The sequence below is a fragment of the Petaurus breviceps genome, unplaced genomic scaffold (assembly GCF_028583685.1).
Source record: "Petaurus breviceps papuanus isolate PSGF00001 unplaced genomic scaffold, PetGlider_PUasm1.0 90847, whole genome shotgun sequence".
NCBI classification, from domain to species: domain Eukaryota; kingdom Metazoa; phylum Chordata; class Mammalia; order Diprotodontia; family Petauridae; genus Petaurus; species Petaurus breviceps.
The window spans coordinates 2,788,558-2,808,209 of NW_027187360.1; the positions used below are offsets into that span (position 1 = coordinate 2,788,558).

Here is a 19,652-nt window from a genome sequence, read left to right on the forward strand (position 1 = left end):
GGGGGCAGGCTAGTCATTGGGGATGAAAGTGAAAAGTAAAGGTCTGCCCTCCAGGAGCTCACATTCTGAGAGGGAACAACGTGTGCGGTGCCGTGCGGTGCGGTGTGCGTAGAAGGATGTAGGAAACCTCCTTAGGCGTGATAGCTCTAGATCCAGGACTTCTTCCACTGTGCTGTCCAGATCCTTGGAACCACTGCTGGAAAGGCAGGCGGAAAGAGTGGTTCAGGACCTGACTCCAAGATAAGGAAGCAATAGGGATGGGCAGCCATCTCTCTGTATAGGAAGTGGTAGAGTGGAGTTTCCCAGGGGTCCACATTAAGGTAGCTATGGAAGAAATAATTAACAGGTTGAATCAAAAAGGATTCAAAACTATCTCAATTGGCTAGATAAGTAGTCTAACACAATATTATATTTACTCAGATGTATCTGTGATCTCATTATTGTTGAAGTTCTTTCCAAACCTCCCTCTCCTGGGTCAGTCTTGTCAACATTTCTGTAAGTGTAATGCAGTTGCATCACCTGGTATAACAGGGGGCATAGAGGACTTTGCTGTTTTCTGTTAACATTTTACAGTTGCCAGTATATCACACAGGCTGTCCATCAGTAATACCTTCTTCTTTCTTCTAGGTCTTTATGTGTTGTAGTCTACTCTTACCTGCCATGTACCTCTCAGTTGTTCTCTGAGTAATAATCATTTTTAATTCTTCAGAGAAAAAATTTAATAGGAATAAATGCAAAGTCTTAGATTAAAAAAAATCTCAGCTAAAGGATGGGAGGAGACATGACTCGAATTAATTCCTGTGAAACAAGTTTTGGGGATTTTAATGAACCAAACGTGCTTGTTAGGAACACTATAAGTAGACTTTTATTGGAGATAGCTATTGTTTTTTCTACATCTCAGATTTGGGACTTGAAATTCAATTAATTGTCTCTATCATTGTTATTATGTTTGTTATTAACAGTGCTTGTCACTTCAAACTTTCTGATCCTATCCCATAATCATAAAAGTCAGTATCTTAGAAGAGCATAGTCCTACAGTTAGAGCCCTCAGAGCCTATTTCTGTCATTTTGGAGATGAGGAAACTGAAGCCTAGGGAGTTTATGTGACATGCCTAAGGTTGCACAGGTAGTAATAGTTATCAGAGAGGAGAATTGAACCCATATTCTTTGACTCCAAAGCCATTTTTCCATTGTACCACACTGCTTTGGCACTAAAAAAAAAGGTTTTTTAAAAACATCTGAGAGAATTTCTTCCTCCAGAGTCATTTTGTAGCAGTGAGACCTACAAATAAAAGGAAGAGACTTTCTCTGTAGTGGGAGAAAGAGTAACAGCAGGACCTGGGGACCCAGTGATTGAGATTAGTAAGCTCACCCAAACCCAGATACCAAATGGTGTGTTAATCAGTCCTTGAGAGAAATCAGCATCTCAGTCAGTTACTGATGGTAACAGTGGCCTTGGTCTAGAAATAGCAAAATAATGAATGAAATGACCTTTCCCCAAAAAAGGCTCAACTAAGTGAATCAGATTTCAGAGTTTTAGAAGAAATGAATTAATCTTCAAGTAGGAGCAGTGTGAAGCATGTGTGTAAGTTTTGGAGGGCAAGAAGACAGATTTAAGAGGCAGAGTCAAGATGGCAGGACCTCCTGCTTCCACCTTCCCCAATCCATGCAAAAGAGGACTCACCTCCTGAAAAAGTCCCAAAAAGAAAACTCCTAGGAATATTATAGCCAGGGTCCAGAATTCCCAGATTAAGGAGAGAATATTACAAGCAGCCAGGAAAAAACAATTTGAATATTGTGGAAAAACAATCAGGATAACCCAGGATCTGGCAGCTTCTACACTGAGGGATCGAAGGGCTTGGAATATGATATTCCAGAGGTCAAAGGATCTGGGATTAAAACCAAGAATCACCTACCCAGCAAAACTGAGTATCACGTTTCAGGAGAAAATATGGTCATTCAGTGGAATAGAGGACTTTCAAGCATTCTAGCTGAAAAAAACAGAGTTGAATAGAAATTTTGACATTCAGATACAAGAAGCAAGAGAAGCATGAGAAGGTAAACAGGGAAAAGAAATCATAAGGAACTTATTAAAGTTGAACTATTTACATTCCTACATGGAAAAACGATAATTATAATTCATAAGACTTTTTTCAGTATGAGGACAGTTGAAGGTAATATATATGTATGTATGTATAAGAGGGTATAATGTGTATAAATATATAGGTGAGGGTGTGCATATGTATGTACATGTATACATAGAGGGCACAAGACGAGTTGATTATGAAGGGATATCTAAAAAATAAGAGGTGTTGGGGCGGCCAGGTAGCACAGCGAGTAAGAGCACCGGCTCCAGTGTTGAGAAGACCTGGAGATCGAATCCCGGGCCCAGATATTCAGCACCACACCCAGAAATAACTGGCCGTGTAACCTTGAGCAAGTTACTTAACCCCGATTGCTTTAAAAAAAAAAATTTTTTTAAATAAAAATAATAAGAAGAAATAAGAGGTGAGAGAGGAATATATTGGGAGAAGGAAAAAAGAAGAGATAGATTAGGGTAAGTTATTTCATGTAAAAGAGGCAAGAGAAAACTTATAATGAAGGGGAAAGAGCAGGAAGGTAAAAGGAAATGGGTCCACCTTACTCTCATTGAATTTGGCTTAAGTAGGGAATAACATACACACTCAATTGGGTATCTTACCCTACGGGAAAATAGGGGGAAGGGAATAAGAGAGGGGATGAGAGAAGGGAGGGCAGATGGGGGAGGGGGTAGTTAGAAGCAAACACTTTTGAAAAGGGGCAGGGTCAAAGTAGAAAATAGAATAAGTGGGGGACATGATAGGTTGGAGGGAAATATAGTCTTTCACAATATGCCTACTATGGAAATGTTTTGCATAACTACACATGTACAACTTATATTGAATTGCTTATCTTCCCAGTGGGGTGGGTGGGGAGGGAAGAAGGGAAAAAAACTGGAACTCAAAAGTTTTAAAAACAAATGTGTATTAAAAAAACCACTGTGTGTGTGTTTTTTTAATATGCAAATGGGAAATAAGATATACAGGCACTGGGGGGATAGAAATCCATCTTGACTTACTAGAAAGTTAGGAGGGGCAATGGGAGAGGATATAAGAGAGAACAGATTGGGGAAAGGGGTATTCAGTAGGTTAGCTATTTTGGGGTGGGGGTAGGGGAAAGACAGGAAGAAAAATTTGTATCTCAAAATCTTATGGAAATGAATATTGAAAACTAAAATGAATAAATTGGGGAAAAAAAACAAACAGCTTCATGTATCCCAAAATATTATATAGTAGCACTTTTGTCTTAGCAAAAACCTAGAAACAAAGTATGTGCTTCCTGATTAAGAGATAGCTAACCAAGTTGTAGTACATGAAAGTAATGGATTATTACTGTTCTATAAGAAACAAATAGGATGAATACAGAGAAGCATAGAATGACATAAACTGACCTAAAGTAAATCAGTTAACCAGCAATATTAAATAAAAAAAGCTGACATAACCAAGTAAACAGCATTTACAATGGCTTTGTATGTGTATGGGAAGAGCAACTCAAAAAACCCTCAATGTTGTGAAATTACGGCAGTCAACCTTGGCCCCCTAGAGGAGCTGTGAGAAGACAATTCCCTTCTTTGCAGAGAGGGGCCCTGTGGCTGGGGTACACTACATATACTGTCAGATTGCTCTCCATGTCCAGGACCTTGGCTAAACTTGTCTGTTTTATTCTTTGTCATAAAGAATAACTCTAGGAAAGAGTGATATAAGGACAAGCTCTAGCCCTCTAAATGTATTTTTAAAGGATTTTAGCTATGATTTCTTGTTACTGGCAACTGTGAAACCATAAGTTGTTTGTTTTTTTCTTTTCTTGCCTCAGAGGTTCTTTTCACAAAAGATATTCTTATATTTGATTAGTTTAGGTCTCTTAAGTCTTCACTGTCCCTATAGCATTTTCTTTGAGTTTAATCAGTTTCTTCAGCTGTTTACATGTAGATAGTCAGTCTGGTCTATGTTCTTCCTGTGGGTCCTTAACAACAAGCTTGAAAGACAGACCAGAATGTAGTAATTCAGCTCTTTATGCCTATCTTCTTAATTTTGTACTCCCAGTTCCACCTAATCAATGCTATTAAGCAAAATGCTATGGAAAACTTGATTGGGTGTAGCTAGGTGGTACAGAATAGAGCACTGGCCCTGGAATCAGGAGGACCTGAGTTCAGATCTGGCCTTAGAGACTTTACTAGCTCTGTGACCTTGGGCAAGTCACTTAACCCCAATTGCCTTGCTTTCCCCCCTCCAAAATTAAAAAACAAACCCAAAAACTTGATTGTTCTCTTCATTTCTCCTGTTGTTTGTGGAAACCACTTTCTGCACTTTGTAAATTAGAGTAGGTCAGGCCTTGCCTAATGTCACATAAGTTCTTCTATATCTTCACTTACCATATTATTAGCCATTTATGATATAAGAATGTTTTTATAGAATTAACTGTAACATTGTAACCTTATAACATTGTTATACTCAGTATTATATTTTTGATGAACTAATTAATGACATTAGATATTTTGCATGTTTCTACCTTTTCAAGCCCCATTTGCAGTAATAATTCACATTTTTCTTGGTATTATAACACCAAATTTACATTAGTAGAGGTCGCTAAGTGGTACAATAGATAGGATGTTGGACTTCAGATACTTACTAGCAGTGTGACCATGTCATTTAATTTCTCTGTCTCGTTTTCATCATCTCTAAAGTAGATAATAGTACCTACCATAAGATTGTTGAGATCAAATGAGATGATTTATAGATTTAAATTAGCATATAAATATTAATTATTATGTACATTGTTATGTGTTTCACTGCAGTTAAGTTCTTTTTTTTTTTTTTGGAAGGGGGAAGACAGGGCAGTTGGGGTTAAGTGACTTGCCCAAGGTCACATGGCTTGTAAGTGTTAAGTGTCTGAGGCTGCATTTGAACTCAGGTCCTCCTGACTCTAGGGCCAGTGCTCTATTCACTGCATCACCTAGCTGCCCCTATAGTTAAATTTGTAGCATACAGCTTCATGATCTGGAAAAATGTGACTGTGAGCTCAAACCCAAAAATAAATTGGTCAAAATAAATGTCCTAACAGTATAAAAAGCAAGATATGTTATGTGTATATTTCTTTGTGTTTCTGGTGCTTAGTTATGTATTGTGCCTGTCATGTGAGCACATCTGAAAAAAAATCTTTAAATCAGGGCCCTCTTTGAGCCCAAAGGACTGCTTGATTCTTAGATTTAGACCTAAAGATTCTTAAACTTCCAGAGCTAGAAAGAACCTTAGGGAAGTTTCATGTAAATGTTAGATGATATTTTTGCTCTTTTAAGCTTTACATATTTTCTTACACTTTCTCTTCATTATTAGGTTGGATGTAATCCTAATGAAGATGTGGCCATTTTTGCTGTCGATTCACTGAGGCAGCTGTCCATGAAGTTTCTTGAGAAGGGAGAGTTAGCCAATTTCAGATTCCAGAAAGATTTTCTGAGGCCATTTGAGCATATTATGAAGAAAAACAGGTATGTGATACCTTCCTATCACAGATCACTACAACCAAACCACAATGTTTTGATTGTTAAGAGTGGGATGAAATATAAAAGATTATCTTGTCTATTCCCCTCATTTCACAGAAAAGAAAACTGAGACCCAGAGATGGGACATGAAGATTATTTTATGTGATAGTGGCAGAGCTGGGACTACCAGGTCTACTGAATCCACTATGCCATCCTGTTCCTAAGCTGACCCCTCCCCTGCCATGGAATGAATTGTGACCCTAAGCAAATCAAGTTTAGATAGAGTCCCTATCCACAAAATGATTCTATTCCAGTGGCAAGGAAATACCATAGACAAACATGCATTTTCTATTAATTATTGATTATCAATGAAAATACATAGGTCACTGTGAATTAAGAACAGCATTCAATAACCTCCCATCCTCCCAGACAGTCCTTGCATCCCCAGCCCCTTCTCACCTGCTATAAAGATGAACCATAACAAAAACAAGATTAAATGTGATATGTTCAGAGGCCATCTTATCAAAGCAGGTCATTTAATGTGACATTTAAATGTCACATAAACCCCATTATTGTCAGTAATCCAGTTGAGTATATAATTGGATATCAGCATACATGATTTGGGGCTTAAGGTCATCTGATTTGGGGTAGACCTGGGGTGATTTTTTGGAGCTTTGGCATAATTAGTTTCCAGTAATTTTCTAAATGCCTTCTTTGTAAATATTTAAAATTTAAATGTAAATTTTAAAAATACTACTTGTAGGTATTAAAAGAGATAAAAAGTTTAGCTAAGATATGGCCCTTGCTTTCATGAAGGTTATAGTCTAGGAGGGAAATAGATGAACTGATTAAGTAACATTAGAATTAGGGTTTAAAAGACCACAAATTCAACAGGTGAAGATGAAAAGACATTCTAGGCATAGGGAACAGAGGAGTACAGTTCATATTTATGGGAATGATAGGAATAAAGAGTGGCCTGATGGGGCTTCATAGTGAAGTTCATGGAGAGAAATAAAGGTAGGAAGTATTTATTGTGCCTTAATAGCTTTAAGGTAACTATAAAGAATATTAATTCTAAGTTAGTAGGTATGTTAAAGTCTCTTTCCTGTGTACTGAAGAACAGATGATATGGCTATCCCTTTTTCTTAAGATCACCCACCATTCGAGACATGGTTATCCGCTGCATAACTCAGATGGTAAACTCCCAAGCTGCTAACATTCGGTCAGGTTGGAAGAATATCTTTGCCGTATTCCACCAGGCAGCCTCTGATCATGATGGAAATATTGTGGAACTGGCGTTCCAAACAACAGGCCATATAGTCAGTAAGTAGTAATTAAATTTCACGGAGATAACATCTTGCATTTTATGTAATGTTTTCACAAAACCCACTTGCTATATAAAATTTCTGCCCATGGAAATCAATCTGAGGAAGTTAGAGTAAAATTACAGAGAATAATTTCAATTCTTAAGGTGTGCTTATTCTTTGGATGATTTTAACTCAAAAGTTGGGACTGGTTTTTTGTTTTTGTTTTTGAGGAAAAGTGAAAAAAACAACACATCAGGAGAAATCAGGAAACCTGTTTTCAAATCCTGACTCTCACATTTACTTAGTACCTGTGTGACTTTGTTATTTAACCTCTCTGTGTCTCAATTCCTTGATCTGTAAAATGGGATAATAATACTTAGGACACCTTAATAATACCTTATGGAGTAGTTGTGAGGAAAACATTTTGTAAACCAAAAGCTCTATAAAAATGTAGTTTTTTTGAGATGGGCAGAACATTCCAGACTTCTATTGCTGGATTTTAAAGAGTATTTATTTAGTGTATTACCTTTGAGGGAGAATTGGCTTTCGGTGTCCGGAGCTTTATGGGAGTGGGGGTTGGGGGGTAGGAGAATAAGGAGGGGGAGGAGGAGGAGGAGGAATGCTTCCAAAACCTGGTATAGCTTGTTAAAGTGATGACTGTGGAGGCAGACAGGACTAGTGTTTTGTATCCTATTTAACTAGAAGCTGAATTCTTTTAATTTCTTGTCATTAGTAAGAAGATTTTTATTCAGTCATTTGCAACTCTCATTGCATTTAAATCTCTTTGCCTGAGTCACTGGATGGCCCAAAATTGTGCCTGACCTTGTGAAAGTGTCAGCCATTTTAACTTTAAAAGATTTCTCTTAGAACATGTGCTATTTGGAAGATTTAAAAAACAAGGCACTTCCTTATCCTCCTTTGACATAGCAAATTTGGGACTCTTGTCTCTACAGATGGGAAAAATAGACATTTTTATATCATTTACTTACAGAAAAGACATCATTTACTTTCAGTCAAATCTATTAAACATTAATATGTCCCTACAATATGTCAGGTGCTGTGTTGAATGCTGGGAATACAATGAATGAGAAGAAAGCTAGTCCTTGCCCTCCAGGAGCTTACAATCTAACCAGGGAGACAACACAAGAGGAGGCACGAAAGCAGGGGTGGGAAAAGGGAACAAGGACACCAGGGAGTAACTTGTTCTGTGGAATTGAAACCAGATAGAGCAGCAGGACTAGTTTTATAAGAGCTCATATTTTTCCTCATTATCCATAGAAAAAATATAAACTCTTTCTTTTAAAATCTCTTTACAATCTGGCCAGAGCCTGTCTTTCCACTGATTCCATAAAGTCTCCTACTTGCTTCTCTTCCCATTCATGGCTTCCACTTGTTCTTCCATCTTTCAACTCTCTGCCCTTGTAAAAGTTGTTCCAAAGCCCAGAATGCTCTACCTTCTCACCTCATGGAGACCCCAGCTGTCTTTAGATTTCAGTTGATGTCACATACTTACAGTAGTCCCTTGATCCTCCCACTTTTTAGTACCTTGGCAAATCACTTTGTATTTATTTTGTATATATATACTGGATTTAATTATCTTGGAACATATTGTGTCTCCCTAGTAAGAATGTAAGCTTTTGGAGGGCAAGGATTGTCTCACTTTTGTGTTCGTATTCAGCTTCCTAGCACCTTGCTTATTATTCTGTAGTGGGTACTTAAAGCCTTGCTTGCTTGATTGATCTAGGAGGGCTTTACAGTTTATGAAGCAGTATCTTACCTATCTGTCACTTTACAGTCCTCTAAAGTGAAGGTAGGTAGTTAGCTATATTACATCCATTTTTACGATAAAGTAACTGAGACTCATAGAAGGCAAATGATTCATAATTATAGTAACTGATAGTTATATAACATTTTAAAGTTTGCAAAACACTTAAATATATTATCTCATTTGAACCTCACAACAAGACTGTGAGGTAGGTTTTATAGGTATTATCCCCATTTTACAGATGAGCTTTCAACAAGCTAATTGTGCAAAGTTAACGATCTTACCCTTGCTCATACAGCTAGTGAGTATGGATGTGCTAGTAGTATGTTGTGGTATAGTGGCAAGGGCACTGGATTTGGAGTCAAAAGACCTGGGTGTGAATCCCAACTCTGTCACTTAATACCTGCATGACCTTGGGCAAATTACTTCCTTTCCCTGGGCCCCAGTTTCTATTTCTGTAAGATGAAGAAGATTAGACTCTAAATGTTATAAGTAATAGACCTAGGACTCCCAACTCAGTTCTAAATAGAAGCCTTGGTTACTTTCCACTAAATTATACGGTGAAATAATATCATTTAGATAGTCAATTCTCTAATTACATAGTTCATCAACTTCCTGTATTCTAAATTGGCTTAACTTAACATTAATGTTCAAATTAGTGTTGTTATGATCCTGTACCATTTGTATCTTCATGATATTCTTTGAAGTAATTTGAACCAATTTAGACTGATACATATTTATTATATTATTCAGGAATAGCTTTTTATTGAAAACTTTCATCCTAGAGAAAATCATTGACACATTTCTCTTAGATTTGGTCATACTTTTACTGTCTTATCCACCTAACAAACACTTTTGACACAATTTATGTTTCCCCAGCAACTATCTTTCAGCACCATTTCCCTGCTGCAATAGATTCCTTTCAAGATGCTGTGAAGTGCTTATCTGAGTTTGCTTGCAATGCTTCTTTTCCCGACACCAGCATGGAAGCAATTCGACTGATTCGCTATTGTGGGAAATATGTTTCTGAAAGGCCCAGGGTAGGTTCACTTTCCCTTAGTTGACTAGGGGTTGGGGAGAAAAAATTATTATTGTCAACTGCTGTTCATATTCCATTTTGGATCTGCTTTCACTTTGAACTAGCTGTTTTAAAATAAATACTGCAGATAGATATTATGCTATTTCACTTCATTTAGAAACAAGCCACCCTTTTAGGAAGTGACAGTGCTAAATGTGATAGAAGAAAAGTTAAATCATAGCGCTAGTAACTCTAAAAATGCCTACTTTTTATTAACATTAAAAATTTCTTCTCTAATTAGAGTTCAAATTATAAAAGGCTCCCTCTGCAGTTTATTGTAAAATGCCCCTTCTCTGAAGTTCAAAGTCTTAGAGAGTTGCCTAAGGCAAGGGGAAGTGTGACTTGTACAGGAACACATGACCATCTTGTGTCAGAAAGGGAAAGAAGCCTTATTCATTTTATACAATAATGAATTCAATTAAAAATATGTATTAAGCTCTGCTAAACCAGACACTGGGAATTATAAAAGGAAAATGACAGTATCCTTGCCCTAAAGCTGCTAAAACACAGTCTAATGGGTAATAAGCCATGTAAGCCAATAACTTTAATAAAAGACTAAATGTGATAAAGTACACATATAACAAAAGCAATCCAAATGAAGTGCTAAAAAAAATCTTTACGGAAGAGATTACTTTCAGAACTAGGAAAATATAGTCTACTTCATGGAGAAAAGGGCCACCTGAATTGAGCCTTGAAGAGAGGGAAGGCTATCAGTAAGTGGGGAAGTTGGAGATATGGATTGTGGAGCATGGGGAAGAGGTTGATTTGGGAGCCGTTTCTATGTCAAGTCACTTAATTTCTGTGGGCTTCAGTTGCCTTACCTATAAAATGAGGTATTTGAATTAGATTAATTTTATAGAGCCTTCCCAGCTCTAACAATATATGAATCTGTTAGTTCATCTTTTTTTAAACAAGATTTTTTTTTTTAAATTTAGAAATTTCGGGGCGGCCAGGTAGCACAGCAAGTAAGAGCACCGGCTCCAGTGTTGAGAAGACCTGGAGATCGAATCCCGGGCTCAGACACTTAGCACCCACCCAGAAACACCTGGCCATGTAACCTTGAGCAAGTTACTTAACCCCAATTGCTTAGGGGCGGCCAGGTGGCTCAGCGAGTAAGAGCACTGGCTCCAGTGTTGGGATGACCTGGATCAAATCCCGGGCTCAGACACTCAGCACCACACCCAGAAATAACTGGCCGTGTAACCTTGAGCAAGTTACTTAACCCCAATTGCTTTAAAAAAAAAAAAAATTTAGAAATTTCAAAAAAATTTTTCATTAATATCTTTTAAGTGATATATCACTTATATGATACATCACCATGTATACTTCCTTTTTCCTCCCTGCAGCCTCCAAAGGCCTCCATCTCTTATAACAGAGAATTTTAAGTAGAGAGGAAAAAAATTCAGCTAAAATAATCAATACATCAAAAAAAAAAGTGGTTATATACCCATGGAACACATACTTCTGCAAAGGAGTGAAGAATCTATAATCTTAAATAGAAACAAATCAGTAATGCCATTATTACCATTTAAAAAAAAATCTGGAGTTGTTTGTGTAGAGATGATAGGTTTAGTCAAATAATCATTCATAGATTTAGAGCAGGAAAATACCTTAGAGATTATTAAATCCAGCTTCCTCATTTTAGAGATAAGGAACTAAAGCCAAGAAAGGTTAAGTTAATTTGTCTGTAGTCACACAGCTAATAAATGTGTGAGGCAGTATTAGAACTCAGATCTTTCTGACTTTAAGTAGAGCACTCTCTCCATTATGCCATACTTCCTCATGGCAATGATTGTAATATCCAAAGGGTAGAATGAGAAGAGGGCTGATGACAGAATATTGAAAAACACTCACCTTTAGAGGTAAGAAGATAAGGAGACAGTAAAGGAAAGAAGTTGTTAAAAGTAAAAGAAAAAGGGGCAGCTAGGTGATGGCAGTGAATAGAACACCAACCCTGGAGTCAGGAGGACCTGAGTTCAAATCTGGCCTCAGACACTTGACATTTACTAGCTTTGTGACCTTGAGCAATCACTTAACCCCAATTGCCTTGCCATCCTCCCTCCAAAAAATAAAAAAGAAAAGAAAAGAATCCCATATTTTTGTTAAAGGGCTCATAGGGCCCTTTCCTGATTTTCTTAGTTATTAAGATTTTCTCCTTCTGCCTCAAATTATTTTATATATATTTAGGTATTTACATGTTGCATTCTCTTCCTCGCTCCCCCAATATAATGTAAGCTGATAGAGTTTGTGCTATTCTTCATTTTTTCCTTATGTCCTCAGTGCCTGGCACCACTCCTCTCACTTAGTTTGCACTTAATAAATACCTCTTGGATTAAATTGGTATATCTGATGCCAAGGGAAGAGAGAATGAATATTCACAAAGAGGGAATACCCAATACTGTCAAATACTGCAGTGTCAAAAAGAATAAAGGATGAAAAAAAACATAGAATTTATTAGTGGGTCAGCAAGGACTTTTAAGAGAATAATTTCAGTAAGGTGATGAGAAAGAAAATTTGATTGCAAAGACTTGGGGAAAGACTGAGTGATGAGGAAATAGGCATTAGAAGTTGACTTTTTTCAAGTTAGACCTTGAAGGGGGGAAGAAAGAGAGTTGGAAGTAACAAGATAGTAGAAGCAGTATTATAGTGAAAGGCTGGATTAGTATTAAGGAAACTTGATCTTATTTGATGGTAGAGGTGGATAAATTGTATTTTCCACTAAAGAGAGTAGAGAGATTGACTTCTGGACAAAACCAGAAGATTTATTATGAAGGGCACAGATAGAGAAGAGGTAAATGATGCTTGGAGAACAGGTTGAGGGATCGGTGGTCAAGATGAGGGCAAAGAGTAGGGTTAATGTGAATGAGAACAGAGGACGAGTGGATAAATTAAGGAGAAAGATTAGGATTTATCAGTCGAGGCTCTTAGAAGTGGTACAATTTGAGAACATAGTGAGGTGTGGAGATGGTCATAACTGAATATAACTAAAATGGTTGAAGGAAGAAGGCTCTTGTTATTTCAAGTTTGATAGAGCTGCATTCTTGAAAGGCATGAGCACTTGAACTGTCCAGTCAAGTATTCCAATATGCTTTGATCTCTAACAGTGTTTTGAAATATATGAGAATTCCTGATTTTCCAACTTTGACCCCTCAAAGGGCTTTCATGATCTGCTCTCATTTCCAAGTTTCCCACTGCATTTTAAAAATTAGCCCATAAGATGTGACTAGTTGACATAAATAGCACCAAATGGTAGCTGGGCAGTGGTCCGTGTGTTTGTTATGTGTAGAAAGAGGTCCCTTGGGCCAAAACAAGGTAGACTGAATTACTAGGTGTTTGAAGAAGGAAACACATGTACTGGTACTACCTCTTTTTCAGCATGCATTTTGTTATATGGTAGGTTTTAATGTCTTAGGTTTGATTTTTATTATAGGTGCTTCAAGAATACACAAGTGATGATATGAATGTAGCTCCTGGAGACAGAGTCTGGGTTCGAGGCTGGTTCCCTATCCTGTTTGAACTCTCTTGCATTATTAATAGGTGCAAGTTAGATGTTCGGACAAGGTAATTATATGAAAGGTGCATTCCATTGCTGCATTCTCTTCACTGAAATTATATTGTTGTCAATTGCTGAAGTTGACAGATCTTCCCTTTTTCACACTGCCTTCCACTTTTTATCTTTGCTCTCTGTAGAGGCCTCACAGTGATGTTTGAGATAATGAAGAGCTATGGTCACACTTTTGAAAAGCATTGGTGGCAGGATCTGTTCAGAATTGTGTTTAGAATTTTTGACAATATGAAACTCCCTGAGCAGCAGTCAGAGGTAAGTTGAATACTTAAAGAACTTTTTCTTTGAATTTTATCTGACTTGATGCTTCATCTCCTATCTTAAGACTTGAGCTATTTTTAAACTAATTAATTAACTAATTTTTAGTTTTTAGCATTCACTTCCATAAGATTTTGAGTTTTAAATTTTCTTCCCCTCCATTTCTTCCCCCCACCCCAAGATGGAGTACAATCTGATACAGGGTCTACTTATACATTTATATTAAGTATATTTTCACATTAGTCATGATGTAAAGAAGAATTAGAACTAATGGGAGGAACCACGAGAAAGAACAAACAAAACAACAAAAGAAAATGAGGGCAAATAGTATGCTTCTGTCCGCATTCAGACTCCAGTTTTCTTCCTCTGGATGTGGGATAGCATTTTCTGTCATGAGTCTTTTGGAATTGTCTTAGAGCCTTACATTTCTGAGAAGAGCTAAGCCTATCAAAGTCAGTCATCAACACTGTGTGACTCTTACTATGTACAGTGTTCTGCTCATTTCACTCAGCATCAGTTCATATGAGTCTTCACAGGTTTTTCTGAAGTTTGCCTGCTCATCATTTCTTATAGCACAATAGTATTCCGTTGCATTCATATACTACAGCTTGTTTAGCCATTCCCCACTTGATGGATATTACCTCAATTTCCAATTCTTTTTTCATCACAAAAAAAGCTGCTATAAATATTTTTGTACATGTGGGTCCTTTTCCCATTTTTATGATCTCTTCGGGATACCGACCTAAAAGTGGTATTACTGAGTCAAAGGGTATACAGTTCTATAGGTCTTTGAGCATGGTTCCAAATTGCTCTACATAATGTTTGGATCAGTTCACAACTCCACCAACAATGCATTGGTGTTCCAATTTTCCCACATCTTCTCTAACATTTATCATTTTCCTATTTTGTCATATTAGCCAGTCTAATAGGTGTGATGTGGTACCTCAGAGTTGTTTTGATTTGTATTTCTTTTAATCAGTAGTGATTTAGAGCATTTTTTCATATGACTATAGATAGCTTTAATTTCTTCATCTGAAAACTGCCTATTCATATCCTTTAACCATTTATCAATTAGGGAATGACTTACATTCTTTTTTTTTTTTGGAGGGCAATTGGGGTTAGATGACTTGCCTAAGGTCACAAGGCTAGTAAGTGTGTCAAGTGTCCGAGGTCAGATTTGAACTCAGGTCCTCCTGACTCCAGGACCGGTGCTCTATTTGCTGCACCACCTAGCCACCCCAGTGACTTTTATTCTTAAAAACTTGACTCAGTTCTCTATATATTTTAGAAATGAGGCCTTTATCAGAGACACTGGTTGTAAAAATTGTTTCCCAGCTTTGTTTCCCTTCGAATCTTGGTTTCATTGGCTTTGTTTGTGCCAAAACTTTTCAATTTAGTGTGATCAAAATCATCCATTTTGCATTTCATAATGTTCTCTATCTCTTGTTTGGTCATAAATTCTTCCCTTCTCCATAGATCTGAAAGGTAAACTATTCCTTGTTCTCCTAGTTTGCTTATAGTATCAATTTATATCTAAATCATGTAACCATTTTGACTTTATCTTAGTATAGGGTATAAGATGTTGGTCGATGCCTAGTTTCTACCATACTATTTTCTAGTTTTCCCAGCAGTTTTTGTTAAAGAGTAACTTAATATCCCAGAAGCTAGAATCTTTGGATTTATCTAATAGTAGATTACTATAATCATTGACTATTGTGTCTTAGATATCTAACCTATTTCACTGATCCACCACTCTTATTTCTTAGCCATTACCAAGTAGTTTTAATGACTGGTGCTTTATAATACAATTTAAGATCAGGTACACACTAGAACACAATGGTCATAATGGACCTTCCTTTGCATTTCCTTTCATTAATTCTCTTGATATTCTGGACCTTTTGTTCTTCCAGATGAATTTTTTTTTTTTAGTTTTTTCTAGCTCTATAAAATATTTTTTGGCAGTTTGATTGGTATGGCCTGAATAAGTAATTTAGGTAGAATAGACTTGAGCTATTTTAATAATACTTTAAGATGATAGGAAATACTCTTCAACAAGTCACAGTTACATAGTACTTTAAGGTTTCTGTCAGTCTTATAACCAGTATAAGCTAGTAAGAACCTAGAGGATCTCCCTAATTTTTCATATCAGAGAGAAAACTGAAATCACCTTGCCCATTTGTATCCTCAAAAAAAATACAATCCAGAAAAGATGCTGGTCATTATGACCATTGTGTTCTAGAGTGTATAAGTATGTTCACAGACAGAAATGAATAGTCAAATGATAGCTGACATTCAGTTCAACAGAAATATTGATTGCACTTCACCTTAACACAGAGCACTGTTTTTAGGGAGAGAGGATTTAGTTAAACCACAATCCCATTCCACATCCACTATATGGAACATATAGTCTAATAGTGCTTCATGGTTTACAACCATTCTGCTTAGATTATCTTTTTTGATCTTGGTGGCATCTCTGTGAGGACAGTGTGGGTGTTCTACTCTTGTAAAGGAGAATACTAAGATCTAGAGTTGTTAATAATATGCCTGTGTTCATACGAGTAAGAGGTAGTTTCCAGATTTGAACTTAGGTTTCCTTATGTTTTTTCTATTATACCATATTGCCTCTTTTGCAATAATTGTTGATATATTCTGCTAGTTTCTCTGTTACTGAATTGGTACCTAAAAATGTTTTTATATACTATCCCCAAGATAAATAGCTTTGTCTATTGCATCGTAAGCTGTGTTTTAAAAGGATACTTTTAATGTCTGCTTTATGTTCAGTGGGCCTCGATTGTTTTGTTGCTGAAGATTTTTAAAATGAAAATGGTGAGGAAGTCTTTTAATATTTCTTTGTTTCTTCCAGAAATCAGAATGGATGACCACAACTTGCAATCATGCACTTTATGCTATTTGTGATGTGTTCACACAGTTTTATGAAGCTTTAAATGAAGTTTTGCTTTCTGATGTATTTGCACAGTTACACTGGTGTGTAAAACAAGGTACTCTTCAAATTTACATGCATTGTTTTTCTGGATGTGTTCACTGGATGATAAATAGATGCTAAGAATGCCTCAGTATGATTTTTTTAAGACCCTAATGGCCAGCATGGTGTGTAATTTAATTGTGTGAATCAGAAAAATAGAACCCTTCTCCTCCCCCAAAAAGTTATTTATTTTTCTTTTGGTTACAAGGACTTATTAATTGTATCAAGGCAGTCACTGCTGAAGGGAAGTCATGTAGAAGAGGGGTTAGGCTTATTCTGCTGGGTCCCAAATGGGACACAGTTTCTTCCAATTAGGACTCACTGACAGTGAAACAGATCCCCTTAGAAGTGTATTTATTGGGGTGGCTAGGTGGCACAGTAAGAGCACCAGCCCCGGAGTCGGGAGGACCCAGGATCAGTTCCAGCCTCAGATACTTAATACCCACACAAAAAAACTGGCCATGTAACCTTGGGCAAGTTACTTAACCCCAATTGCTTTAAAAAAAAAAATGTATTTCTTAGTCATTGAAAATGTTTCAGTTAGGACTGACTGCCCACTCCTTGGAGGCATTATAAAGAGAGGATTCACAATTCAGATAGGAGAGGTTGTGGGTGATCCCTTCTATCCTATTCATAAGTGCTGTGCCTTTGTGCTTCTAGCCTTCTTGGGACTATGTAAATGACCCTTTGCTTGAGAAGTGTGGAGTCACCATGGACAAATATCATAAATTTATGTCTATATGAGCTATTCCTTATAAATGACTTTGATTTCTCTCTACTAACTGTTTCACTATCAGCTTCTCACTAAGCAGGTTTGCATTCCAGGAAAATATACATTAAGGTGTTGTTTTATTTACACCATTGATTTTTTCCCATGTACAAACAATTTTAACCATATTTTTTTTTAAAGCAATTGGGGTTAAGTAACTTGCTGAAGGTTACACGGCCTGTTATTTCTGGGCGTGGTGCTGAATATCTGAGCCCAGAATTTGATCCCCAGGTCATCCCGACACTGGAGCCGGTGCTCTTACTCGCTGAGCCACCTGGCTGCCCCTAAGCAATTGGGGTTAAGTAACTTGCTCAAGGTTACACGGCCAGGTGTTTCTGGGTGGGTGCCAAGTGTCTGAGCCCGGGATTCGATCTCCAGGTCATCCCGACACTGGAGCCGGTGCTCTTACTCACTGTGCTACCTGGCCGCTCCTTAACCATCTTTTTTTATAAGTTTGAGTTCCAAATTCTCTCCCACCTTCCCTTTTCTCTCCTCTCATTAAGAAGGCAAGCAACTTGATAAAGGTTACATGTGTGTAGTCAGGCAAAACATATTTCCATATTAGAACCTTTGATACCATTGTTGGAAAGCATTGGTACTTACTCTTTTCATCCCAGTCCTACAATAATGTCTGAAATGTGTTGATGTGTTCCATATACTCAGCTCCCTATTAAACTATAATATTACATGTGGCTTGATAATGTACATTGAGGACTCATTAATAACCAAAAATTTTTCAGAGAGCTATCTTGATAAAAATTTAGGAAACAGGAAATAATTAAGGTGATAATTATATTTGGAATTAAATAATAATACAAATTCCACCCTTTGTATCTCAAGCATTTTTCATGACTAAAATGCAGTTGTAATAATTTTAAGTAATATTAAACTTACCTGAATTTCCACCAATATTTGTCTTCCATGTGCATTTTAACATTCCTTGGATATCAAAGTAACTATCCACAGTGGTGAATAAGGGTGAAGTGCTGGGTTTATCGTACTGTGAATATTATGTGTAAATTAGAACAGTAAGGGCAGAAAAGAGTATGAAATCCTATGAGAAAGCATTATTTTCATCCAGCTATATCAGGGAAAGCTTCATGGAGGGGCTTTAGTCCATGGAGGGTATAGAGCACATGGAGTTGGTAACGTAAGGTAACTGGCTCTTAGCTCTTCACTTAGAGAACCTGTGTGGCACCTCTGCTCTCACTGAAGGTTTACAAGGAGCACAGCCACCAGTGGCATGTTCTCACTCCCACCTTGTGGCATGAAAGACAACACAGCTGGCAGAGAAAAGGCAGCAAGTTTGTTGACAGATGTTATCTTATTTTATAGATAATGAACAGCTGGCCCGATCTGGAACAAATTGTTTAGAAAACTTGGTAATATCAAATGGTGAGAAATTCAGCCCTGATGTTTGGGATGAAACTTGTAATTGTATGCTGGACATTTTCAAAACAACCATTCCACATATGTAAGTATTCATGCAGTGGCTGATGTGCAGTTTACCCTGCATTCAGTCCTACTTTTTCCATTAACATTTTTCTCTCCCATCTCCTCTTCCCTTGCTTTAGTTTGCTGACATGGAGGCCTGCTGGAATGGAGGATGAAGCATCAGAAAAACACTTGGTAGAGTTGTTTAGTTTTGCTTTTGTTTTTTTTCTTTTGGTCCTACATCTTTTTAAAAGTTGTCTGCCCAAAGATTCCATAGTTCTGTAATGTGTGGGACACAAGTAGGTTATAAGCTGCAGAACTGCTGTTTCAAAAAATAATAAGTGAAGGGAAGAATAATGTGAGTAAAGTACAGGATTTGGATTCAGTGGACCTAGGTTCAAATTTCATCTCAGTGGATGAATGGACCAGCAGTGGATCCCCTCTCAAGGAATGCCTGCACACAGATTGACAGAATGGCTAAATAGATTGTGGCATATGGATTTTATTGAATGAATGAAGTCACAGTAAGAAATGGCAAATCAGAGGTCTGCATAAAAACCTGGCAAGACTTGTGGGAGCTGATGAATGGTGAAGTAAGCTCAATGAATATAACATAGACAAGGACCAAAGTAATGTAAATGAAAAGAGTGTTAAAAGAAAGCCTAAGTAATCAATTTTCATCCTATGAAATAGATAATAAAAAGTATCTGTCTCTTTCCTGTCAGTGGTGAGTTGTGATATACTGTACATATTAGCAGATCAAATCACTCTGTAGATTAGCTTTGTTTAACTGTTCTCATTTGGTATAAGGGATTCAGTGCTGGGGGTGGGGAGTATATCAAGTAATGAATAGTATAAAAAATAAAAGCCATCAATTAAATATGTTTTTTATTCCCAAAGAATGGACATCAAGTATTTAAGATTAAAATAAGACAT

The 19,652-nt window shown here is 37.1% G+C and overlaps 2 protein-coding genes across 2 annotated transcripts in view; both read left to right on the top strand.

Annotated features, from left to right (window-relative positions):
* The window catches only part of CSE1L (chromosome segregation 1 like), a 415,445-nt gene that overhangs the window by 274,374 nt on the left and 121,419 nt on the right, over positions 1-19,652 (top strand). The gene's annotated exons all lie outside the window — the stretch shown is intronic.
* The window catches only part of ARFGEF2 (ARF guanine nucleotide exchange factor 2), a 132,343-nt gene that overhangs the window by 97,806 nt on the left and 14,885 nt on the right, over positions 1-19,652 (top strand). Inside the window, exons 26-33 of the mRNA XM_069072365.1 lie at positions 5,412-5,563; positions 6,708-6,880; positions 9,509-9,669; positions 13,138-13,268; positions 13,398-13,527; positions 16,394-16,529; positions 18,618-18,756; positions 18,857-18,911. Coding sequence (XP_068928466.1) covers positions 5,412-5,563; positions 6,708-6,880; positions 9,509-9,669; positions 13,138-13,268; positions 13,398-13,527; positions 16,394-16,529; positions 18,618-18,756; positions 18,857-18,911 — 1,077 coding nt within the window. The remainder of the gene's footprint in view (positions 1-5,411; positions 5,564-6,707; positions 6,881-9,508; positions 9,670-13,137; positions 13,269-13,397; positions 13,528-16,393; positions 16,530-18,617; positions 18,757-18,856; positions 18,912-19,652) is intronic.